Source organism: Diadema antillarum, unplaced genomic scaffold (genome assembly GCF_040938485.1).
Source record: "Diadema antillarum isolate AM-2024a unplaced genomic scaffold, OU_Dant_1.0 seq00000644_RagTag, whole genome shotgun sequence".
NCBI lineage: Eukaryota > Metazoa > Echinodermata > Echinoidea > Diadematoida > Diadematidae > Diadema > Diadema antillarum.
Window position 1 is genome coordinate 190,050 of NW_027271558.1, and position 27,356 is coordinate 217,405.

Here is a 27,356-nt window from a genome sequence, read left to right on the forward strand (position 1 = left end):
TTTTCTCGGAATCTGTATTGATGAAAACTTAAATTCGAAGAAGCACATCTATAATGTAATATGCACTGTTTTAAGCAACAAAAAAAATAGGACTTTTGTACAGAATACGACACTTCGTCTCTAAACAAATACTGCTACTGTTATACAATGCTTTTATTCTACCTAACATAACCTACGGATTGGAGGTCTGGGGCGGAGCAAACAAAACTTTCTTAAATCCTGTTCTAATTCTACAAAAGAGAATGTCGAGAGTGATAACATTCCAACTGAGTTTCAGGCATCACTCAGCACCTTTATTGTATGAACTAAAATTATTGGATGTATTTAAGGAATATAGATACCTAATTGGAATATTTATCTATGATCTATTAAATGATAACCTACCTCATAAAGTATCGTATTACATGTATTTTTCTCATATTGACCATACAACGAAACAAGAAACAAAGAAAATGTGCAATTCTAAACTAAAAACTGTCAGAACAGAATTAGGGAAGCGATCAATAGCATATTCAGGTGTTAAAATATGGAACAATCTTTCAACTGATTTACGTTATACATCCTCTCGTAAAAATTTTTGTAAAGTTTTCAAAAAGAATTTATTGGAAGAATACACATAATTGGAATAAACTTGTTTATTTTGTAATCCACAAAGCAAAAACTTCAATTCTAGTAATAAGTAATGTAAGTACATTTATCAATTTCCAAAATGTTAATCTTGTACATAGTGTAAATACACTTGTTTATAATGTAAATAATTTTCTTGTTGAATTTATACATTCTTCTTCTGTATTCAAGGGCCAACGTCCACTAGCGTTGCTATTTGTTGGACCCTTTTACCAAATTTGTAAATATGTTTGTACTTTCATATTCATATTGTTGATAAGTTTGATTCTATACTTTCATGTCTTGTATTCCTGTTAATTGTATTATCATTATTGTATCCTCAATGATTGTATAAATTATCTGTGATTTTAAACTTGAACTTAAAATTTGGTAATAAAATCATTCATTCATTCATTCTTTCAGGCAAGAGCAAAGAGATTTTCCCCTGTTGAGGAGGAGAAAAATATCTAATTGGAATGGGCAAGAGTTACTTTTTTATTATGTTAGAACAATATCAGACATGAAACATTTACAAACATAACTTATGGATTGAAGGAGCAAATTAGGCCGGAATTCGGTTTTCAAGAGTTGATTATCAATGGCGGGGGGGGGGGGGGGGGGGGAGAGCACACCTGGGTGCGCCCCCTTTATTCTTTTGTTGTTGTTGTTGTGACAAAAGAAAAAATAATGGGGGCGGCATGTGCCCCCTCTATAATTTTGTAAAGCCCCCCTTTACGGAATAGGGCCTATCTGGATCTGGCCATACAATGTAAATCACGTAAACCTATACTTTTTTTTTTAGTCCTAGCTGCTTATTATTGTTTATAGGGCCCCTTTGACTTTGTTTGTTTGTTTGTTTGAAGTCTATGGCTATGGCTGATACCGATGGTAAAACAACTGTGTGCCTGGTATAGAGGGCCGACGACTTGTGCATCAATACAATCTCATTAGGCCTACTCTCTAAAAAAAAAAGAGTGAAAATGTTCACTCTTGAAGGAGTGAATTACAGAAAAGAGTGAATTTTGAGTGAAATTGGAGTGAATTTTGAGTGAAAATATCTATTTTCACTCATTTTGGAGTGACCTCAGGGATCACTCGAAAATCTTGGAGTGATCCCTGAGGTCACTCCAAAATGAGTGAAAATGAACATTTTCACTCCAAAATCACTCTAATTTCACTTGAAACTCACTCTTTTCTGTTATTCACTTCTTCAAGAGTGAACATTTTCACTCTTTCTTTTTTAGAGAGTATAATGATTTGGAACTGAGGGAAATAAAATAATTATTATCAGAATGAATGTATGAATTACGAATGAATACAGGGTGGATCCAAGAATTCCGTAAAGGGGAGATACCTTTATAAAATTAAAGGGGTGCAGGCGCCCCATTATTTTTCTTTTTATTTCTTTTGTTTTAACAAGAAATAAAGAGGGGCGTGCGCCTGGTGCACCCCTCTTTATCCACCACTGTGATAGGTACCTGGTATAGGATTAAGAAAGCGCTATAGAACCCATGATGAAAATAATGCTGAAAAAAAAAGTATGTGTTCCTATTTTGAGGAAAGAAAGAAGTAGTGAAACATATCACCTATAAAACGTGAATCTTTTGCAAAATGGTAATGTCATAGAATCGATGGAAGCTAGTTTATGTTCATAATATTTATGAAAATTTATTCTAAGAAAAATATATGAAATCAATAACTTTTGGCAATGAACTGTAACTAGCTGCCCTTATACACCATAGCTTGCAGAGAACATGCGTGAACTACTTTGAGCTACCCTAGTACGCAATAGACGACACCAATCAAATGTATATCACGTTTTTATTAGTAGCAGCTATAGGAGCGCTACACTCGAAGGTCAGTAGTGCTACGGTGTTTCGCCTTGATTAGCAAGTGCAGCGAAATTGCACACATCCCAATGCTACACATTTCGCACATGTATACACAACACACAACTCAACTTCGTGAGGTCGGCGCGCCGCGGCGGCGCGCCAAATTTGATGCAGTGCATGCATGCAGCAGCCGAGCAAGTGCAGTGTCTCCCCACCAAACACCATGCCCTACGCTCTCTGTTGGTGGTACATGCATGCATGGTGGACGTAAGTGTTGACATACAAAATGGGCGAAGAAGGAAATATCGACGAATTGGCTTATATGCAGGTGAGTACGCATTGTGAAAGGATATTTGCGTAGTATCAGATGAATCTATAGAGTCTGCTAAAGCCTAAACAGGTGAAGACTCGTATGTTGATCTACTTGTGATTATAAATGATTTACAGCTAGGTGCGTTGTCACACTACCACACGCTCCACGCCTATGGTCCGTCCGGCCGGCCCGCCCGGCGGCCGAGTCTGGGTCTGAGTCCCTCTCCATGATCGGGTGCGGGTTAATATTGCTGTGGTGCTTTTTGCTTTGTCGAGGGCCACGGTGCACCTTCTTCACCAGTAATCCAATCTTGAATCCATTGTCTCTATGCTGAATACAGTAGTTGGCTGTCGAATAGTACCCATCTGTATCTGGGGAAGACTTCCGTACCCCCATACGAATTGAGAAAAGAATACTGCAAAAAAAAAAAAAAAAAAAGAAGAAGAAATTTAAGGGAAATCTCAATGTAGACATATGATATATTCATAACTGTAACGTTAGTCTATATAAACGTTAGATATCTCACGATATAAATTTATCTATTAAATTCTAATGTTTAATTATATATTTTCTGGGGACTAGTAAAGTTGTACTATTTTGTAGTGTTTCTATCTGTTGTCTAGTTGAGTGTTATCTGCAGGGATTTGATGAATGCATTCAATCAGAACTGAACTTTAATGTCTCAAAAATGAAAATTATCAAACATTTTGATTACATGATAGACCCTATCCCTTTTTGATACAGATTTTATAGAGTAGGGCCTGAAAGTCTGAACAATGAATGAGGAAGCTCGCAGGAATAGACCCTCTAAGTAATAAAATCCTGATTTTTCTTTTTTCCTTCATAAGTTACTCTTTCATTCCTTCATTGATTGGGTCAATTGTCATATATGGTGTGTCATGTTATGTGTAATCTTTTGATGAAAATAAAGTGTCTAGCCATCCGTAGAGATTTTAGTTAGAGTAATTTTGGAAAGAGTAAAATGATCAAACTGGACAATACTCAGTAGAACTTTTTCATTCAGAATGTAATGATCGGAGGTGTTGAAATCATCTGACAGTGCTCACTTTCATGTCTCTTGTATTGATATCACCCCAGCGTTTGAAGGCTGCAGTGCACTACACGTCTGGACGGATCTGTGAGGAGATAGGGCAGGAAATGGACGTGACATTCTCAAGGCAATTTATTTCTGCACTGGCTGAGACGACATTTAAACAAATGGGTAAATATTTCAGCACTTTCCCAAGAAAACTCTCTTTTCTGTCTCCTCCCTCATTTCTCACCAGGTCTGTACTTTAATATTGCAATTGATTGACAAACTGCCCTAATAACAACTTGATGCAAGAATTTATTAATTTGAATAGAGCAATACTTGTCAGAGAAAGGGGAACTTTTAGTTTGATACAGAAATTTGTAAAGTTTCAATGGCCATTTTACACACTACTTAAAATATACTTCTAGTATACTGTACTTTATTTTTTTTTCTTTTTAATACATGTACAAAAGAAATCACTTCATTGAAACTAAAATATCTATCCTCTCAATACTGACAACAAGCATCTTTACAGATTATAAGTGTGTCTGTAGGTTTATAGAATAAATCCCATGGATGTGAATTCATTGATTTATTTGGAAATTGATAAACTGAGAATGAACTAATGAATTCAAAAGCATGTGGCTCGAACTCCAACTAATGTGAGGTTTGCTGCACATGGTTTTCTATAAATACATGATTTTTATTCTTTTGTCTCACCATAAGAGTGTAACAAACATCAGTGAGTGGCTTGACAAGAAGCACATCGTTTATTAAAGGACAAGTTCACCTTCATAAACATAAGGATTGAGAAAATGCAACAATATTAGTAGAACACATCAGTGAAAGTTTGAGGAAAATTGGACAATCGATGCAAAAGTTATGAATTTTTTAATTTTTGTGTTGGAACCGCTGGATGAGGAGACTGCTACAGCTTGTGAGTCATATGTGTACAACAGTATAAAGATAATGTAAAAGAAAATTCACCATATTTTCACTTTTTTCGCATAATAAAAGAGCACTTGACTTGCCTCTTTCTAAAGGCAGGGGGAATAATATTACCCATAACATTTGTCGGTAACGAGTCCGGGGAATGTGTACTTTTTTCAAAAGATGGAATTTTGTGAAATTCTCTTTATATTTTCCTTATATTGTTGTACGCATGTGACATCTAAGTTATTCATACACTGCAGTAGTCTTCTCATCCAGCGGGTACTGCACAAAAACTTCAAAAATTCATAACTTTTGAACGGATTGTCTGATTTTCCTCAAACTTTCAATGATGTGTTTTACTAATATTGCTACATTCTCTCAATCCTTATGTTTATGAAGGTGAACTAGTCCTTTAAGCCATACTGTAAACTAATGGACGTATTATTACAGTTAAATCTTCAGTATAACAATTACAGGGTTATGGGTATATTTTACATGGCCACTAAGGAAACACTTAAATGCTTGTGAGCAAGCTACTGTATTGACCAGATATTTTCGTGGCATGAAATTTTCGCAAATTGGAGCCGAGGGCCTCTTTCGCGGCATGAAATTTTCGCGAGTTGCCTCTAACATTCAATGCACAGAGTGTAGACAAGAGCTTTCGCATTTTGATTTTGTGAATCTTGGCTCGAAATTAAAATGCATGTAGTCGCAAACATTCCTCATTTTACAGTACCACAGGACTGCAATGAATATAAAGTGTCTAACAGCTGCCACTAGGGCACTCATACCAGCTTGAGATGGATAGGATAACATATTTTTTTTTCCCCCATACAGAAATATTCTCAGAGGACCTGGAAGCATTTGCACAGTGAGTACAACAGACAAGTCCATATCTGACAAATCTATACTTGGTTTACTTGTTTGCAGTCTATTTTTATGCAGCAAGGTCAAGCAAGCATCATATCGTCGCTGGGGCGATAAGAATCAGGGTATTAAAGTACCATTCAGTGACCGGTCGAAAACTGGTGTCGAAAAATCGAATATTGCGTGGAAATCCCGTCGCCCGTCGCCTATTCCAACGGAAAAATGAATAAAATATCAATATCCTATTTTCAACTGAAAATGGAACACAGGATAATGGATTTGCTCTTAAATTCTGTTTTTCGCGTTTCATTATAATGAAATGTCAAAAAATGACTCAAAATCCTATTTTCTGAACATTTCAAAAAATAGGAAATGAAAAACAGGATATCGGTTCGATATTCGTTTTTCCATTTTCCATTCGCAACGAGCGACGGGATATTGAAGACCGCCCCCAACGGCCACTTTATTTCGACACATAAATCGGTGGTAGCGATTTGGTATTGTTCAGCGTCTAGAAGAAGGAGACTATACCTTTGGCTACGCTACGCACCTCGTGTACACGCACTGGTAATGTCAATAACTATCCAGTAGGCACTGCCAGGGTGTAGTTTTGTTGTGGCGATGTGCTCTGCTGAGAAACTACAAGTTTGTAGAGACTTCCGACCGTAATTATGCGATATTTCCATCTACGGAAAACCCTTTTCTTCTCCGACTGAAACTGAGATGAAGTAAGAAAATAGTTTCAGTCGGAAATCCTCAATTTTTTTTTTTCTTATTATTTGCAAACATCTAAGATTAAATTAACAAATTCATAATTATGATATATTATTCTCTACACAAAATATACACCAAATGAAACCCTCTATTGGTTATGATTCACCTCTTTTCTCACCATATGTTCCTTTAGCTGTCCCTTCTTTTCATGTGATCATAATTATCATTTCGATTTCATGTGATCGTGCATGTCCAGAAGTGACCACCAGGTGGACCATGATAAGACCACATTTTATTTTGTCTTAACGACTGCCCACTATAGGCCTACCACCTGGCTGGTCATGACAGAACATTTAATGTAACATACCGTTTATAGGTACTTTTTTATAGAACAATTAACTGATTCAATCAAAGATACATGTCTAACGATGAATCCGAGACAACTCACAAGCCCTCATATACATGATCAAACAAAGACAGTTTTTCCTATTTATTATTTTTTATTTCATTAATTCATTCCCCACTCATGGGAAGGATTGCCCTGTCAGCTAAAACATTTTTCTTCTCCGACTAAAACTGAGACGAACTAAGACAATAGTTTCAGATGAAATCCTCAAATTTCAACAACTTCACCAATCGTAATGTCAGTGAAAACCGTGAGAAAGGAGTTGCGTTTCCCTCCTCAATTACCAGGACCAGGACAACAGGAAGAATATACATTATAATACCAATTTGTATGTAGCTTTCCGTGTTAGTGACTGTTCTATAAATATAGTTGAAAGCCCACTGTGGTATGGAATAAGGGGAGGTGGAAGTGGTAATTATTCACCGTAGGCCCTACTCATTTCCAAATCTATTCAGCAATTCTACATAATTATACAGACTCTGTTTTGAGTTTGTGTATTATTATTTATGAACAGGCCATTCATTATACTTCGTTTTAAGTTTACCTATATTTTTTCTTATCATATGCAAACACCTAAGATTAAATCATATTCTACACAAAATATACACCAAATTATATCCTCTATTGGTTATGATTCACCTCTTTTCTCACCATATATTATGTATATGTTCCTTTAGCTGCCCCTTCTTTTTATGCTTCTTTTTGTTAAGTTTATTATGATTGATTTTTTTTTTACAGTACTGGGCCCCCTTCTCTCATTATGGTATAGGTTTTATTTTGGTTTGTTGGTTTGGTTTTATTTCTGCCTTTTTCCAAATCACACATAACAAAAGAATACATATATTTAGCTATTATTAACATTGCACGATGCATAAGCTAGCATACTGTCTTACAAATTAATTCAAAGTACATATACATACACTATGAATATGACAGTATTCGATGTATGAGACGTATAGCATAAATCACACACACCCACACACGCACACACACACACAAAATGTTCAGAAGGAAATCGGTATGGAATTAACAGATGTAAATTATCTAAATGATGATTGATTATTCATTCAGAAATGTGTCATGTCGTTACAATAAACGAATTTCAGAACAAAATAAAAGAGGGGATTTGAATGAATTGAGTTTAGGATTGAGCATTTTTAGACATTATCAATAACAGAAAAGCAGGAGACCGCGATCATAAGCAGCAGCTTGACATGGATCGAGGCCTCGGAGTAAAATTCGAAACTTACAAAATTCTATTTACATAACTGTATAACGGACGTGACTACAAAATAGAATCAATAATCAAATCCAAAATATCGTGTGAGATCCAATAGAATAGAGGGAAAATTCAAAATAGTTATCGTTTATTTGTTTTCAGTGTATAGGCATTCTTTACTATGTACTGTGCTGAGTTGAGTGTTGTGCTGTGCTGTGTTGTGCGTGCATGCGTTAAAATACAATTTTGTTAATTTAACGTTTAGGCATAATACATAATTAGTTTATTTTAGTTTATTTATGTATCATGTGAATGTCTGTTACATATTTCTGTTTACAATATTAATCTTAATTAACATGATCATAAATACAATAAAAAAGCTCATGCAGAAAATTACTAAACTCGTAATCCTTTTGATTTTTAGTATTTATTAATGTTATCATTGTATTTATTTTTCGTGTGTGTGCATAAGTAAGTTATTCTGTTTTCAGTGAAGCAAAGTTGAATGTACATGTTTGTACAGCCCTAACTTTGGCTGACAGGGCAATCATTCCCATGAGTTGGGAATGCTTTAATAAAATAAAAAAAATTATAAAGAGGAAAATCCGTCTTTGTTTGATCATGTATGAGGGCTTGTGAGTTGTCTCGGATTCATTCAAGACACTGTTCGTTCAATGCTTTTGTTTGTCTGTTTGTATACCACTATTATAATACGTGCAATATATGTTGTCTGCTCCTTTTCCTTTGTTATGCCAGTGGAAGACGAATTTCTGCATTTTTAACAGACAATAAAGTTCCTTGTATCCTTGTATCCTTGTTTGTTTTTAATGTACGGCAAGGATCCCTTTGAAAATCAGCCCTAACTTTGGCTGACAGGGCAATCCTTCCCATGAGTGGGAAATGCTTTAATAGAACAGTAAAAAAATAATAAAGAGGAAAATCTGTCTTTGTTCGATCATGTATGAGGGCTTGTGAGTTGTCTCGGTATCATCGTTGGACATGTATCTTTGATTGAATCAGTAATTGTTCTATAAAAGGTACCTATGAACGGTATGCTGCATTAAATGTTCTGTCATGACCAGCCAGGTGGTAGGCCTATAATGGACAGTCGATAAGACAAAATAAAATGTGGTCTTATCATGGTCCACCTGGTGGTCACTTCTGGGAGGTGTTTCATCAATATAGTCAGCACTGACAAGTTGTCAGTCTCTAACAATAACCATAGTAACAGTCAGTGATCAGAGCATCTCAGCCAGGATTTTGCTAAAATTGTCAGAGACTGACAACTTGTCAGCGCTGACTATATTGATGAAACACCCCCCTGGACATGCACAATCACATGAAATCGAAATGAAATGATCACATGAAAAGAAGGGACAGCTAAAGGAACATATGTGAGAAAAGAGGTGAATCATAACGAATAGAGGGTTTCATTTGGTGTATATTTTGTGTATAGAATAATATATTATGATTATAAATTTGTTAATCTAATCTTATAGATGTTTGAGCCATGATAAGAAAAAAATTGAGGATTTCATCTGAAACTATTTTCTTAGTTCATCTCAGTTTCAGTCGGAGAAGAAAAGGGTTTTCCGTAGATGGAAATATCGCATAATTACGGTCGGAAGTCTCTACAAACTTGTAGTTTCTCAGCAGAGCACATCGCCACAACAAAACTACACCCTGGCAGTGCCTACTGGATAGTTATTGACATTACCAGTGCGTGTACACGAGGTGCGTAGCGTAGCCAAAGGTATAGTCTCCTTCTTCTAGACGCTGAACAATACCAAATCGCTACCACCGATTTATGTGTCGAAATAAAGTGGCCGTTGGGGGCGGTCTTCAATATCCCGTCGCTCGTTGCGAATGGAAAATGGAAAAACGAATATCGAACCGATATCCTGTTTTTCATTTCCTATTTTTTGAAATGTTCAGAAAATAGGATTTTGAGTCATTTTTTGACATTTCATTATAATGAAACGCGAAAAACAGAATTTAAGAGCAAATCCATTATCCTGTGTTCCATTTTCAGTTGAAAATAGGATATTGATATTTTATTCATTTTTCCGTTGGAATAGGCGACGGGCGACGGGATTTCCACGCAATATTCGATTTTTCGACACCAGTTTTCGACCGGTCACTGAATGGTACTTTAATACCCTGATTGATAAGACCTCGTATCTACAAAATGCCCAATGCTCAGGAGAGCCAAAAGACATGGCGGCCAAAGCAATGTGGCGAATGGGATAGCCTTTCCTTTGGCATGCCGTGGTGGCTTCATTTTTGGAGTAAGACAGTTGGGATTTGGACAGGACATCACTTAACCCATTATTTGACCAATAATCCAAAAAAGTCATTTTCACCAAAATTGCAGATACAAGGTCTTATCACCCCAGCGACGATATGAGTTTTAGATGGTTATAGAATGGGTACAATCTTAGCGAAGTATATGATAAAGTGGTATAATGCATTTATGTTGTTCAAACTTAATGTCTGATGTTGATAGATATACAGTAATATAAAAAAAAATCTAATATTTTTGTGTTGTTAAAAATTGTCTGATATTATGTTTGCAAAATGTGAAGTCTTCGAGATGATATTTTAGTCAAATTAACAAAAAAGACTGTAATTAAAAGGGAATGCCAAACTATAATTAAGACTTTTATTGATCTGTTTTTGCTTTAAAAACACATACCAATGAAATATCTTTAGCATGGCTTTGTTTTCTATGATGAGAGAACCAGGAAATTTCATGAAGTTAATACAGAATTTGAGTACATACAAATATGTATTCCATGCGTGTCTTTTTGTGCATTTTGTTGATACTCTTACACTCAATGCATTGCTCCTGAATTGTTCGGCTCACTGTATTGATGACATTAATGCATCCCTTGCACACGCACGTAGAGTAGGTATAGACTAGCTATATTATCCACATCCAAATCTGGTGCCTGCGACTGGGTGCATGCAGGGGCCAGTGATATATTGGTCTATGTTGATTGCATGGAGTGCTGTATCACCACAGAAAGTCAACCCATCAAAACTTTGCACAAATATTGTTCTTTTTAGAGACGGTAGGACTTTGTGTGGTAAAGATAAAATTTATGTAACAAACATGCGTCCATGTGTCGCATATCTGTCATACAACAAAAACAAAATACTTGCTCAGCAGTACCCTTTGAACATTTATGTTGTAATGATTCTACAAAGTGCTGGTAAAGCATGATCAAGACTAGAGTCCTGCCATGCTGAATTTGGACATGTAAGACACGTGCTACATTTGAACATGGCAGCTACATATTTAATTCCTCACAAACACAAACAGTATTTAATACTGGATGTAAATATTTCACAAGTAACACAGAATCTTTAATAGACAGAGTGACTTATGTGCATAAATTCATCTGGTGACTAGCTAAAGATAATTTGTTTCTCTTTTTTTCCAGACATGCAAAAAGGACAACCGTCTCATCGGATGACGTCAAATTATTAGCAAGACGAAGCAGTGACCTTGTAAGTTAGAAGTGATAGTGATGGTAGCCATTTTCAATGTCAAGCTATTTTGAGGATGTATTAAAAAGATATTATTAAAATTTCATGCTTAAAAAAACTGTCTTTGCACTCTTGTGTAATGTTACTACAGTATTTTCATGATACCATCTTGTCTTTCCATCAACCTATAATTTGCACATACATGTAGTATGTATTGATCTACTTGTACATATGTAAATTCATGTAGAGTTTATGGTGACAAGTTTACTGAATTACTTTTGTACCATTTGTATTTCTTTTGTAAGGAAAAGTGCAGGTTAATATCATGGTGAATTCATTCTTGATTTTCAAGTTTTCCTTGTTTAGTACTAGACTTTTTTAGATGGAGGTACTAAATGTACAATGGAAACTCGATATAAAGAGATCTGATGTAACAAAATACCTGATATAACAAACTCATTTCTCCGGTCCCAGGGAATTTATTTCCTTTGTTTTGTATTGTTTATCGACTACTGACATAACAAAATGTCTGATATAATTTAAAGAACACGTTGTCTTGGTCCAAGGATCTGCATTCTTTCTTTTATCAAATCTGACTATACTAGTGTTGTAATGACACATTGTCAGTTCCCTTCAATTTCATGACTGAAGTGAATTGGAAAATACAATATTCAGTGTTTAAAATCTTAGACTAGTAAAGACTAAGTTAAAGAGTCTGTACTATAAAAGTTTGCCACAAGAGTTACCTATAGTCTATAGGTAACTCTTGTAGCAAACTTTTACTATTACAGGTTGCAATGTGTGCTATAACCAATATTTTAAAGAATTATCTGTGTACTGTGTTCCCTTGGATTGTTTTCAGTTGGCCCACATCAATTCTCTTAGTGCTAAGCAAGCTGCTGAAAATGATGCAGCGAAAGAGAAGAAAGGAAAGAGAGGCAGGAAACCCAAGCCAGTGGTGGAGTCTTCAACAGATGAGGAAGAGTAAAGTGGGATGGACACTTTGGCAGTTTGATGCCAATGAAATGGACACTCTGGATCGTGTGAGGCAAATGATGAAGAGATGGAGACACTGGAGTTGTCTACTGCCTTATGGACACATTTCTAAGCTGTGTTTCCCTTGACTTATCACCAGAAAAAGTATTTATCTTACAACTGCCCTCAGTGGTGAATGTCTTTACAGGATCATTCTTTCATGCTTATGATACCAAAGTGGCAGTAATCTTGACTATATTGTTGTACCTGTAATACATTGTGCAGATTTCTAATTTTACATCGCAGAGCTACTAAGTCTCACGCATTCTGCGTGAGACTCAAGCATTTAGGGTCTGTCTCACGATCTCACGCATGGCACTCATTTTTCTCACGCATCTGGTGAAGTCTGCAATTTGGGCAAAAAAAAAAGGAGCATAGCTCAAAGGATTAGAGTGATAGTTGCAATTGAAGGTATATTTCCCTTTTGCCTTTCAAAATTAGTAAAAAATAGTCACTGAGGTATGCACCAGATCGCATCATTAAGAGCAAATAATTTAAAAAAGCTCCCTACCATGGGAGGGGGACACCCTCCTCGTTCGCGTGCGCATGCGCGCAAGCGCCGAGACACCGAGTCATAAGAATCTCACTCATAAAAGTTTTTTGAACTTGGCATCACTGACATCATGTGTCAAGTTTCATTATACAATTGCCGGTGAGAGCCAGTTGTTCCCAGTATATCTTACATTAGTGTTTTGTAGATGCATAGAAATTTATGTACAGTGCATACAGTTGTATTTTATATCTTTTTTCTCTGTAATGTATTCTTCTTGTAGCAAAACTCCATGTTACCAGTGAACTCCCTTTGGTATGTGAAAAAAAAAAAAAAGGTTTCAAAAGCACTTGATACATATATTGAACTTATGGGTAAGAAGTACAAGTATTGTACAACAATGTCATAGCAAGTTTAATATATCATTGTTCTTGATTATGAGAATCAACTCATTAAAGCACTCGTGTAGTCTGACAAATATACAGCACAAGGTTTAATTTTGTCCCATAACTTTCCAATGATACATACAAGTACTTTAACTTCTTTTGTGTGTGCATTCCTCGTGAAATGTGATTTCAAGTTTAACTGTGACCAGGTTAACTTTAATGACATTATATCAAATCAAAAGGACAAAATGTAGAGCTTTCAATAGTCATACATAAACTTAAGAAAGTTTTGACATTGTTAAGTTTCACATCTTCAGCAAATACATGTAGGGATATAGGTCCCAGCCACATGCAAATCAGGAGAGGCTGTGATGTGATCATCAGACAACTCTACCATTTGTTTGTACACACACACACACACACACACACACACAATCACACTTTTTTACAATTGTACAATGGTTTATTTAAGAATTATGTTTTTGGGTGAGGATTAAGCAAATCTGCAACCCCTTTCCCCCTTAAGTCTTCGCAGCCCCGAGGTTTCACGGGAGAATGCCATACACTGTAATTTGATGCAAATGACACACATTTTTCTCTTAGCTTTAATTCCAGTGAAAATTTCGTGAAGATTTGTGTTTAGTTCAATGAAAAAGATGCAAGGTGATGACATCACCTCTGTATGTGATCGCAAGGTTGCAACTACACTTGTATGTGCAAGAAAATGGGAAACCTTGGAATTCAATGTCCTTACTTTACGTCCAATTGAATGAAACTCTACCACTGTTTGTTTGATTTTACTCGGGGGCGTTTCATCAACGAGTTCGTCGGAGATTTCACCGACAAATTTGCTATCAGCCAATCAGACCAAGGATTTCATTAGCTTTTAACAGTTGTCGGTGTAAATCCTTGCGCCTGGGGGGCGTTTCATCAACGAGTTCGTCGGAGATTTCACCGACAAATTTGCTATCAGCCAATCAGACGCAAGGATTTACACCGACAACTGTTAAAAGCTAATGAAATCCTTGGTCTGATTGGCTGATAGCAAATTTGTCGGTGAAATCTCCGACGAACTCGTTGATGAAACGCCCCCCTGGTTTACAATGTTTATAAATGCCCATGACATGGACTTGTACTGTCTTGGTTCTTTATTTCCATCAAAATTATATACAGTGTGCTCCCATTATGTCGAAGTCCTCAGGACCAGCCATTTTCATTTGTTATAACGAAAGTTTGTTATACAATTTGTAGTCGCACAGTAAGGTATATAATGTACATACATGTATTATACAGCTGATGATAATCTTTTACATGAAGTTTTACTTTGTTGTAATGAGTATTTCGTTATACATCGTGTAATTGTGTTTGTTATACATGTACTGGAGTGTACTGTAAAGCATTAATCATTTGTTGTACGGTACAACTTTAATACCAGAAATCCATTTCATAGAAAGTTCCATTATTAGCAACTCTTGCTGCAATGTATAGCAAGTGTCATGGTAATGACAAGAATGCTGCTTCCTGATTGGCTGTTGCTTCAAGAAGTTGTTACTATAGCAAGACTTGCTTTCCCAACATCTTTCATGAAATGGGACCCTGATGAGTAATATTTTGCAGACAACATTTAACTCTTTCACAGTAATGGCAAAAATATATATATATATATATATGAAGAGAGGCTGCAAGAAACCAACATGCCTGTAGGTAGTAAAAAAAGAATCATACTTTATTGGCCAAATTTGTCAATCTTTGAGTTTCACATAAAACTAAAGCAATTTAAACAAACTTCATGTTTATGCTCAATATGTGAATGGCATAGAAGACTGAATGCATGCACACACACACAAAAGAGGCACATTTTGGTGCCTTGGGGTAATGATAGGAAAGGTCTATGATACAGTACTTGTACATGTAGTTGTACACTGTAACTGCTCCATACAATGGTCTGCTCTTTACAGTTCTCTTACTGTTAGTCCATGGGCCAGGCCAGATATTGGTACCACCTGAGGTGGCAATACCTTTTTGGTGTCATTTTGTTTGTCGGGCATAGATATGCTTATCAAGCTATGATAGCATTTCCAAATGAGTAGCTTAGTCATAATAAATGAATTTTAAACCAATTTGGTCTCGTTGTTATATCCCTATACTTCTGAATCGAGACCAACCGCTATACAAAGAAGAGCGCTGTCTTCTGTATGTTCACAGGTGTTCTGTTGTAAACGCGGTGCGCTTAGTCTTTATTCAAGGCAGCGAAGGGAATATCCAAGGGTTATGATGTCCACAGCGCTTAGTCTAATATTCAAGACGGCGAAGGGAATATCCAAAGCTTATAATACAGTGTATATCCCTTTATCTAAAAACAACAACAAAAAAGCAATTCCTCGTGAATTCTACCATATTTTTCAATTATTTATCATTTTCTGGTGAAAACGCTACGGTGAAAACGCTAATACCACGCCAATGTCGCTTTATTTCCATCCAACAATGAAAGATAATGCAAAAACAATGTACCGGTACACTACAATACATTATAATAAATAATGTTGTAAATGAACAGAGTGATTTTTGTTTAAAACTGATGTACTTGTTGAGAGGGTGGTATAAAAACAGTATAGATAATCCCTTTTATTAGGAACTTTAGATTTGATAACGGTATATTGTTCTAGATAAAGACTGAGAGCACCGCTCGACACCTGTGGACATCGTAACCCTTTGGATATTCCCTTCGCTGCCTTGCATAAAGACTAAGCGCACCGCGTTTACAACAGAACACCTGTGGACATACAGAAGGCAGTGCTCTTCTTTGTATAGCGGTTTAGTTTCGATTCAGAAGTATAGGGATACAAACGAGACCAAATTGGTTAAAAATTCATTTATTATGACTAAGCTACTCATTTGGAAATGCTATCATAGCTTGATAAGCATATCTATGTCCGACAAACAAAATGACACCAAAAAGGTTTTGCCACCTCAGGTGGTACCAATAACCCATTTTTCGGGTCTTGGCCCATGGACTATGTGTATTGAATGACAGGGGTGATCTAAAGCAATTTCTCGGTAATATCATTGTGGTATACAGTGCTACTGAAAGGGAATTCCATGTCCCAACACTTTCTGTCAAAAACAGAACAAGAAAAATTGAGAAGTGTGGTATTACAACCTGGATGACGGCGCACATTGAAAGAACCACTGGTTGAAGGCACTCCTACAGATTATGCCTTTGTTTGTACTATGCTTGCTAGAAGAAATGGAGATACAGCGCAAGATTTGACGAAAATAAATTTACAACTGTATCGTATCAAAGATGTTGGGGAATGGAATACATGTATGATCTTGAGAACAGCATGCTTGATTATTATTGTACAGAACACTCCTCTTGATTGAACCATGGACCTACAACTACGGTCCATGATTGAACCAAAGAAAAGGGATAATGTAACTCTGACTTCAATAACATTTACCTTGATATAACATGTATGTAGAGGAACACACATGTGGTTCAGTGTAAAATAAAGAGTAATTGTTCAACATGCATCAGAATCGTGCATCATGCCACTGGTATGCCGGCAATCTTGCCTGGAAGTACAGTACAAGTACAACAACCCTGTAGTTTGCTCGTGTTATATGTGGGTTTGTCTGTCAGATGAGATATAATGCATGCCAAAATTATGAAAATACACTTTACTGGTACATATATGTTGCACTAAAGGCTTCTAATTAATTTCATAGAGACATCCTCAAGTCACTGATCTTTTGTTTGTTTGTTTGTTTTTTGATAATGGGATTGAAGGCAATTTGTTTTTCAAGAATCAAAAGGCATACGAGACAGTACCAGAATCTTAACTCAGATTTGAACATATCCTCTCCCCTTACAAAATGTATTTTGTACATATCTTGTCAATGTACCCATATCATACAGTGGAGTAGTACAATGTACACTGTGTACAGGATACACTATCATCCCTGGCATGACAAAACCTTGTTTCTCAAAAATCATGTATTTTTAAGAGAGTAAGAACAATATCTCATTTCAACAAAAGTTTCATGAAATAATACAGTGTAACATCAATGTTGATGTCAGATAATGGATACATGTAAATGTTGTTTGGATTACAGTTTCAAACTTCACATCAGTATTTCTAATACAATGTACATGTACGTTGTAAATTCAAAATTGAGTTAGGAGATTTTTGAACACAGTTTATATGTACTTGCCAACTGAGATACTTGTACAAGGTCTTGTCACCCTGGGGGCAATACGCTACAAAACGTTTGTACAGTGCATGATTTAACGCTGAGTTCAGTCAAGTTATCACTGCACTCTTTGTACAGTTTATTCTCAATCATAGAGGTGGAAATCTCTCACACTGCCCAGTTGAAACGTGTGACTTCTACACGATGGACATGAATGCACTAATACTCAGTACATGTAATACAATCTGCAGGGCCCTACATGCATGAATTGGAATAAGCACTGAGCCTGCTTGTAAGTGGCTGGTGAAAATGTCTTTTATACATGATGGAAGCAGTGTCAAAATCCTTGAAGACCAGTCAAGATTACATAATGAAAATGGGTAAAATTAACACGACATGCTTTTGAAAACACATCCTTGCTACATTTAATGTACATCAATACAGTACATTTATTTATGTCGTGCAATGATTAAGGAATCAAACATCTTTAATACATGTACACATAACATTCTGTCAAGTTAGTTTGGAAACCATAATTTAGCAGAGGGCACATACCAATGTATGAAATGACTTTTAAATACACACCAAGTCCTACTACATGTATGTAGTTTTGTAAAACATCAACACTGTAAAGTGGAGTTCATAATTTCTGCATATTGATAACAAAAGTATGTCATCTTTGAACTTTCAAGAACTGCTTGGAACTCTTCTATCTAAGCATTTCTTTCTGGTGACATGGACTTCTTGCAACATGACTAAAAAGACAACTTACCACATTTAAGGCAGCGACACAACATTTTACACCATATATGTTGAACACAACTATTGTACATGCTTTTGAGCAATATAGTCAGTTCTTGTTATCTATACCCACTGAACATTGATACATGGTGTCTGAAATGAATTGTTCTCTCATTTTTTCGCGAAGATATAAAATGGGCTTCAAGTCTTCTGTGCAAAACTGCTTGAAGAATGCCTCACAGCACTGCCTGCTCAGGATCACTTGATCAGCTACAACAAAATATCCGTGACCAATATCAGGTTGTCAAAAATGGCAGCTGTGCTAATTTATGCATGCAAATCTGCACTAAATTTGCGTCTTCAAATCCATAGCATTATAATAATCATATATGCTGTAGGGATAAAATGACAATCGTAGGAATATTGTAAAAAATATCAAGCGTAAAATGACACATGGTAAATTTCATTAATCAATCAACATGATTCAATACATTGTACTTCAATCCAATTGAGAGATTCAAGCAACTACAGTCGTTCAAGTGACAGAACTTTGAGAAATGCTTTGCAGACTGATAAATGTACCTGCTAGTACCAACAACTGATATGCATGTACTCTGAAAGCAAATTCAGATTAGAATTTTGAATTACATGGACCAATCACAGAAAGATCCATCTGAAATACTGACATCTAAATCTAGAATATGATTTTGTGTGTGTTCTGCATAGGAATACTAGTGTTATATTTAGTTAATTAGGCAGTCAGACCGCAGCACCTATGCTAATGAGCCGATCCGGCAAGATTTATTCAGCACTCTCGTTGACGATCTTTGCGTTCAAAAGGTCTCGTCGTGCGAGATTTTGCGAGAGTTTGACAGGGCTATGGTTTTCACAGTGTAGCGACTTGTACATACATTCGTCACGGCTACAAGTCATGGTAAATTGTTCTGCAGACTTTGATCTTTATTTTGATACTAAATTTGCGTATAATATCGGATCTTATCATGACAATATAATCAGTTGAATTTGCGTGAATTTTACCTGCTTTTCATGGAAGATTTTGTCGTCTAAAGTTCTTTTTGGGTTCCTGACAGGTTTAAGAAACTGTTGTTTCTGACTTTGGCTTTTTCGTAGAGAGGAAACTTAGAAACTCATCATATATTTGAGTCAAGGAGATGCAAACATGATTTATACTAGTCTTTCTGTTTTGAAATGTCTGTAAAATTCACTCCTAAGCCGGAATTATGCTCCACACAAAGTGTACAGTGGCGCGAAAGAGCTCTCTCATTGGACAGTGCTTGCATCCAGCACTTGACCTTGGCTTGAACTACACGCGTGCCAAGAAACTGCAAGTGGCATCAAACCGTTACGTAGCAGTGTAATGACGTAATGCAAGCGCTGAATGCAAGTGCTGTCCAATGAGAGAGCTTATTCTTGAGATTGCACGGTTTCAAGCTGATCAGCACTGACATCGATGTATATTTTACTAGTTCCTGACCGGTTTAAGCAACAAATTGTCAAGATATTTACATGGATAGAAAGATTAAGAGATAGACTACCAAACAATGCATTTTCATTGAGATGCAAAGTGAATTTGGTATTCTTTTGACGTCTTGAACGTGTACTGCACGAATTACTTTTTTCATCATTTTTCAAGCTCAAATTACGCTATGATATTTTTCATTGACAATAATTTGAGTAACATGTGACTATAGTTTACATATTTTCCTTGAATTTGATACCAAATTTGTGAATACAAGGTGTATTTTTGTTGCCGAAAGCCAAAGGACAAAATCCCCTTACTCAGCTCATTAGTATGCAAGCCTCGAGCGGGGCTTGCATACGAGTTGAATAAATACGAGCGAATTAATTATCGGGTGCTGCGGTCTGACTGTAGGTATGAAATCAAAATGGTTCATAAAAAAACTACAATCCAGATCCCCATAGAATGTGGTGATCTTTTATTTTTTTTCAGGCCCATAACTAGGATTTTTATGGGGGGGGGGGGGGGTGGGGGAGTTCAAAATTGGAAATAATGGACCTTTCTGAGGAAGTTAACCCTAATCAGGCTGGGCTTTTTTGGCTATGCTAAAACCGGCTTGGGGGGGGGGGGGTGGGGGGCATGCGTGACAACCACATCGTGATCTACAAGATTGTGTCCTAAGATTTTTTGAAACAATTAATTTCTAATTTTAATTAATTAATTATGCAAATTAAGCCCAAGATCATATTTTAACCTAATTAAAAGCATCGAGAGTCTACTTTTTGGTATGTGTATCTGTTTAAACATATTCAACAATGGTTCATCACAAAAACTTCCAAAAGTCATTTCATTTCTTATGTATTTTATTGTTTTTGGAATTTCTTATGTATTTCTTTGTTTTTCGACTTTTGTAGGCCTCCTTATATTCTGCTCTTCACCATTAAATGGCAGTGGTTTTTACTATTGTGTAAGACAAAGTACAGAATGCTGTGCTTCATCTTATTTTGGGTCAGCAGCAAGGCAAAACACTTTGTGTGATTTTCTTGGGAGTCCTACTTGGCACAAAATACTTGTTCCTCATCAAAAGCTTAAGCCAAAGCCATCAATTCTGTTCATCTGACTCCTCTGATCCATAACATGATGAAAGGGTGCTTAAAGGAGTATTCTAGACAATTTTCATAATTTCCCATTATAAATCAACAGCTCCATGTACTGCATAGACCTGTGGAATTTATTGTGGTCTTTGAGCAGAGAAACTAATACTCTGAAAAATCTGAACAAAATAGGAGCCTCATGTATTTTAGAAATGTAGCAGTGTAATTCCATTACAATACCGCTTGATTGACAAGTTAACCTGTGTAGAATATATGCATACCTTCTTCTTTTGTTCTGTTTCCTTGAGCCTCCACTCATGCATTCAAATGCTGTCATCATCCTTGTTCATTGCAATTTGCTACATATTTTGAATACATTCTTATTCCTCATCCCAATCACTATAAATTCTGAAACTCTGTACTCGGTATAAGTAATTTATTGTTGTTCAAATGTAAAAATCTGAAAATCATCTGGAGGTCTCCTTTAAAATGTAATGTAGCCCTGTGATAATTCTATGAATCACACCTGGGTCTACCTCTGTACTGAGATCCTAATCCATGCTACGCAGGGAGGACCAAGGATTTCATATAAACCAAAAGTGACATTTCCACTGCTACCCCTTTTCACACATTTGAAGCATTTCTCCTTCCTCATCCATACAAGGCAATGTCACTCAACATTCTCACAAAACTAATTTCAGACATTTTTACACTGTAAAGTGAACAATGTAGACATTATTTTCTACAGGTACAAGAAGAGGAAGTACTGGTGCTATGCTACTTGGCACAGATGTATTTTCACAACCAGCCTCAAAATCCTCATTACAGGGGTAACCTGTAGGGCCTGTCTTATAAATACAAAGCTTCAATGCATAAAAAAAGACATCTTCAGTGTTACAGTCCTTTCATCCCTTGTTGCGTAACGCAAGACTATCTCAGTTGTGACCTGTGATGCATTATTTATTTATTTATTTTTTTTTTTTCAGAAGTACCTGCTTCTAATAAAGTCCAAGCTCTTGATGCATTCTCAGGAAAAGATAAAGAAGCATATAAAAAAACACAACAGGCATAGATCCTTAAGGGAAGCCTATGAACTTTGAAGCGTTCCTTTAAGAGCAAATCTTCACACATAAAGACTGAAGTCGATCCGTCGGGAGCTGTAGAAATTCTGACCAGACCCCACTTTCCGCACCCAAATGCCATCCTTGAAGTAGTCCTGCTCAGACCAATCCTGCATCTGTTGGCTCTGGTATGGTCCATATATTTCGGCATCATCCGTGTTTTCCCATTTGTACTCCCAGTAGACGAGGTCTGGGTCAAGTTCCCCTTTGTCGGCACCATTGGTTTCATCTGTGAATGATGTACACAAAGTTTGCTTTATAAAGAGAGAAAAATTGCACTTGGTAGGAAGTGAAATCTAGCTACGTTACTGTATTCTTACAATGACATGACAAGGGTACATGCATCTCACTGCCGACGCCAGGTTTTTAAAAGTGTGTGTGAGTGTGTGTGTGTGTGGAGGGGAGGTAGTTTATATTTCTGGTGCCACTTCCAATTAACAGCTATCAGCTAACAAGCCAAAAAAGAAAAAAAAATACCTTCACTGACATTTTCTGGTGTCACTTCAACGTTTCTTCAGCTAACATGCAAAAATACAAAACAAAACAAAACAAGAGAAAAAACAAGGCCTTCAGTGCGACTTTCTGATGCCACTTCCATGTATCTTCAGCTGATGAGCGAAACAAATAAAGGCTGTACCCGCGCTCCTACTTCAAGGTTTCATTGCCTGGCCAAAAACAACAACAACAACAACAACAACAACAACTTGCAATCGGCAAAAGCCTAATCACATTCTACTTTTATTTTCTTGTGCCACTTCTGCGGCAAAAAAAGTGAGGGCACAAAGTGGTTACACCCTGTATACGTATTCCTATATATTATGGAGAGAAAAAAAGTGCCCTCTAAAAAAAGGCAAAAACACTGTCCCTCAAATACAACATGCAAGGTAGGTTCCCTGTGTGAGAGAGTAACAACTTGCGCATGTAAAAGATCCCGCTTCATTCATTCATTGTAAAGAACTGGGTGCATAACCCTATGAAGTGTTTTGCTTCGTATCCAACTAGACCTCATGAAAGACCAGCTAGCGCAGCTGAATATGGGCTTTCCAGCCATCTAGATGGAAAAATGAAACAAACAATCAAACAAACAGACTGCATCCTACCTGCTTTGCTTGTATTTGTTGTTAACTTCTTATCATCCACTTCCTCCGCAAACATGTCAAACTCTGCTTCCTTCTTGGCAGCCTTAGCCTCCTCATCCTGCTTCAGAATATGATGGATCTTCTCATATGTGTACTGATACATGTCAAAGTGTCCCCTTGCTACTAGCTCATCTACAAGGTCCGTCAGTTTCAACATATTTGCTTTGCTCTCAGCTGTTACCTCCTCAGGTTCAGAGTCTTTAAGTTTCTGTGCTTTCCTTTGAGCTACTGAGCCCATCTTTTTCTTTCCACCACCAAGCCTCTGCATCGCCTTGGTGACGCTCTCTCCCTCCTTCATGTAACCAAGCATCTCTCGCATTACTTCAACTTCGGGCCTGGTAGGAACAGCCTCTCCGTCGCTCTCATCATCAGCATCTGCTCCCTTGTCCTGTCGCTTGAGGGCATTCTCCTCCTCCAGTCGATCCCAGTCAATATTCTCCAGCCATTCATCCCTGACATCATCCGTCTTCTTCTCATGATAGTTGCCATCCTTGTCAAAGTGACCCTCTGACATCTCCTGCTTGAGGTTGAAGGGCGTTAGCTTCACATCATCTTCCAAGTCAGGAGCCTCATCTTCCGCCCCTAATTGAGACAACAAAAAATAACAGCTGAAGTCTTTTCCATCCTTTCAACCTGACAATGCTCAACAATTAATTACAGCGTACTTGCAATGATTCACTTTTTGCACCAAAATACAGATCTTTTGCAAGATGATATTTCATTAAGTACTGTACAAGCTGAAATTTTCGCGGTGGTTTTATTTTCGTGAATTTCGCGAATCGCCTTTGAACTGCGAAAATAACAACCCGCGAATAACTAAGTTCAGTTAGACCCTCGCAACCACAAAATTAACAACACGCGAGAATGTCCTCATAATAGCAATTCGCAAAAATATCTGTACATGAAAATTTCAGCTCGTACAGTATCTAAGAATAACCAACATCATACCATAACAGACATCAGGTAACTGAATAGCTTCTAGGGGCTGCAAGATGGATTACCTCATCAAGTATCAAGTTGGTACTACATTGTGGCAAATTTCACTTTCTATAATCAAGTAATGATGAATAATGGGTAATTTAAAGTCTCAACCCTTTGTTACTTACCCTCAACTTCATCCTCATGCATTTCATAGGCTGAAACCTCATCCACCTTGTCCTCTTCATCACTATCCAGTGAATGCTTGTCCTTAAAAGTCTTCAGTCTCTTCGTCTCTGTCACACCAGGTTCTCCTGTGCTCTTTTCACTCTGCTGGTCACTTTGGTCAAATCGTACCTTTCTCTTCATTTTCTCTGCCATTGTAGCGTCTCCACTTCAAAAATGAAAAAAGACAAAAAGTGGGGAATAAATAATTAGAATACATTTTATATTTAAACTCTACATAATGCAAAGTAAAGGATCTCAATTGCTAATGAGTCACAGACACAGTGCAGCAGAGACTCCAACCCCAAACACCTTCTGATCAGATGATTCTCCCACCTGAAACCCCTACTGTCCTGACAAACTGGAGACTCCAACTTGATGTGCGCAAAGTGTAACGTCCCTTGGGGCCAGGGTCCAGAGCCCTAAAGCTCCAGTGTTCTAGAAGCTCTCTTGTGCTATCTCAGGTTTATTTTTCAACATGCGCTGGCACTAAGTAATTCAATGATTCAAATCACATAGTTTGGCTCCATAAAGCTTCAATTCATATACAGTATCATATGGCAATGCAGATGTCACATGACGCTCCACCCTGAGTCCCCTTGGATATAAATGAAAATTCAATTCCAGATTTTATACAGGTGTTTGGGCTGGAAAAAGATCATTTCAAGTGAGATAAAATACATCTTCTTATTCTTACGCGGGAGAAACAGAGCCAGGGTGGGAGAAATTAAATATCAGGTGGGCTTTTGGTGGGAGATCTCCCATAGAAAGTGGGAGTGCTAGAGACAAGTTTCTGGTGCAGAGCAGAGTGCTGGGGCCATGAGGCAAAGGCAGTGCCCATGCCTGTATGTAGCGCAACAATGAGGTTAGTTCTGCAATTCTGTACAGTGCATTTTATGCACCACCCATGCCCATACTGGCCATAGACATAAAGTTTCATGTAACACAGTTACTCTGAGTTAGATCTAGTCCCAACTGCAACACAACAGCCTTCAAAACTTCTAGAGAATGGAGCCACAACCGTCTTATTTCCTTTGCTAGATGTTCGAAGCTGCCGCTCAAAAATATTTGAAGCATGTGCAAAACAGGATCTGCCGCGCAGATAGGAAGACAATTGACTCGTGTCTCATTGCATAATCACTACTAAACTAGCCACTTTCAAAGAAAGATATTTCTTTGTGATACTGATAGTAATTACTCTCGCTATCCCTTCTTATAAATAAAAGGTAGGTGGTACAGACATGAGGATGCGCGAATAGAAATTGAGCAAAAAATGCTGAAATGAAGATGAAAATTACTTGACTGGGCATATGCGGGCACTAATCTGATATATCTATCAATAAAGTCTATTAAAGAATTATACTTGAAGATTATTCCATATTAGTTTCATTTGTGGAAACTCAGCGGAAAAGTGATAAAACCAGCTTTCCAGGATGGTACAGTTTTAAACATTTTCACATGATGCACTATATATACAGCTCAGATTTACACTTTTGCGCAAATTTCTGGACGGAAATGTCTTTTGTTTTACTAGCCCCGGAGACCGCACCGCCAGGCGCGGTCCTGGCGGCTTCCCCGCAGTTTCGCTTATGTGAGAATAATGAATAGCTCTCCTATTCTGTGTGCTTGTGTAAGTGATTGTGAATTCTGTGAACATCGGTGAGCTGCTTGACATCATTTTGTGCATCACAAGCAATGAAATGCCTCAAACAGTCGCCGATGATAGTCATTTAGGTTTCATCGACCCATGTAAGTATTCCTAGTAGTTTCTGTTGAAAAATTAAGGAAATATAGCGCCGCAAAGGCACCCGTTTGTTCAACATGAAGATCTGAATGGGAACACGGCACAGCTGCCACACGCCGTGTGGTGGCTGTCGCAGTTATTGTTTTACATGCTTTATCATTAATTGAAATTTCATTTCATTTAATAATTATAGATAAGCAAAATATGGCCAAAATTATGATAACATTCAAAATTAATCTTCAGAATGCCGAGCAAGGAACATCAATCATCAAAGGCACAAGTGCACCTGTGGAATTCCTTTGTACATCAATAGAAATCTGACAACTGTTTGAATAATCACAGCCAGTTGGAACTCCAAAAGTTTTGATGTTTGGCAAAAAGTCTGCATTCATTTTTACTTGTGTAACACACTTGTTACCAGTCAAAGTACACAACAAGTAACGTTAACGTAAGGCCTACCAGTAAATTTAGTAGAATTAGAAATGAGAATGTGATAGGCCTTTTCTATATGTTTTCTAATCAGATTCTAGACTATGGTCATGGACACTGTTTCACACTTCAAGTCTACTTTTCCGAATTTCTACTTGTTGGAAACTGGTGTTTACATTGGCTATTGCATTGTTAGTTCAGTTTGTTCGTAACGTTAGTTGTACAAACATTTGACTAGGACGTTTCGTTATAGTTAGGAGTCTAACAGTAACACAAGACAGTCTACAGCCACAGGCAGGGCCAGGGTCTACACATTATTACAGGAAACGAGTCACAATACACAGAAGGAAGTGCGTGGGACTGCGCAAATATAGACTCTAGCTAGTTCACACTTGCAACTGATCATTTCTGGTGTCTAGTTGAGTTCATTTTATGAGTACATCCGTGTGCTTTATTTCTCAATTGCAAAGAGTTTGTTGAGGAATAATGCTCTTCTAGTGGCATAGAGATTATTAACACATGTATCATTAACACTGCTTACCTGTTAGCTGTTGCCGGTCGTTTGAATTTAGATCTCGTCGTAGACGACTAGACGAACTTTCGCTCAGCAGTCGCGTTTTTGGTGTCACCTTGTTCACTATTATAACACTTTTATGTTTCCTTATATTGCATTTATCTAATAAATGATGTATAAAGTATAAATGAAATATGTTAGATAATACAAAGCACAATTTTTGATTGCAAAACAATTTGCAATAAAAAAGGACCAATTTTTGTTTAGAATAATAATAAATCTTATTCCACGACCATTGCTAGCTCATGAGCTAGCTAGGCTAGCCGTCGTCTGCTCGTTCAAGCTCGGCCGAAAGTTCGTGCTTCGTGCAATGTGCCAAGGGTATCCGATCACCCCGGTAAAGTTCACTGGCCCTGACTTTGGACATTGGC

At 37.1% G+C, this 27,356-nt stretch overlaps 2 protein-coding genes across 2 annotated transcripts; one reads left to right on the top strand and one right to left on the bottom strand.

The window, feature by feature from the left end:
- The first annotated feature begins 2,723 nt into the window (after positions 1-2,723).
- LOC139736410 (centromere protein S-like) lies at positions 2,724-12,403 on the top strand. The gene is made up of 5 exons (XM_071647162.1): positions 2,724-2,766; positions 3,850-3,973; positions 5,555-5,588; positions 11,370-11,436; positions 12,278-12,403. Exons 1-5 carry the CDS (start codon positions 2,725-2,727, stop codon positions 12,401-12,403), a joined length of 393 nt encoding a protein of 130 aa, XP_071503263.1. The 5' UTR covers position 2,724.
- Positions 12,404-21,664: 9,261 nt separating this feature from the next.
- On the bottom strand, positions 21,665-27,016 carry LOC139736415 (CD2 antigen cytoplasmic tail-binding protein 2 homolog). Its single transcript, XM_071647166.1, has 4 exons — positions 26,953-27,016; positions 24,202-24,407; positions 23,057-23,677; positions 21,665-22,185 (listed from the first exon to the last, which is right to left on the bottom strand). Exons 2-4 carry the CDS (start codon positions 24,392-24,394, stop codon positions 21,959-21,961), a joined length of 1,041 nt encoding a protein of 346 aa, XP_071503267.1. The 5' UTR covers positions 24,395-24,407; positions 26,953-27,016; the 3' UTR covers positions 21,665-21,958.
- Positions 27,017-27,356: the final 340 nt, after the last annotated feature.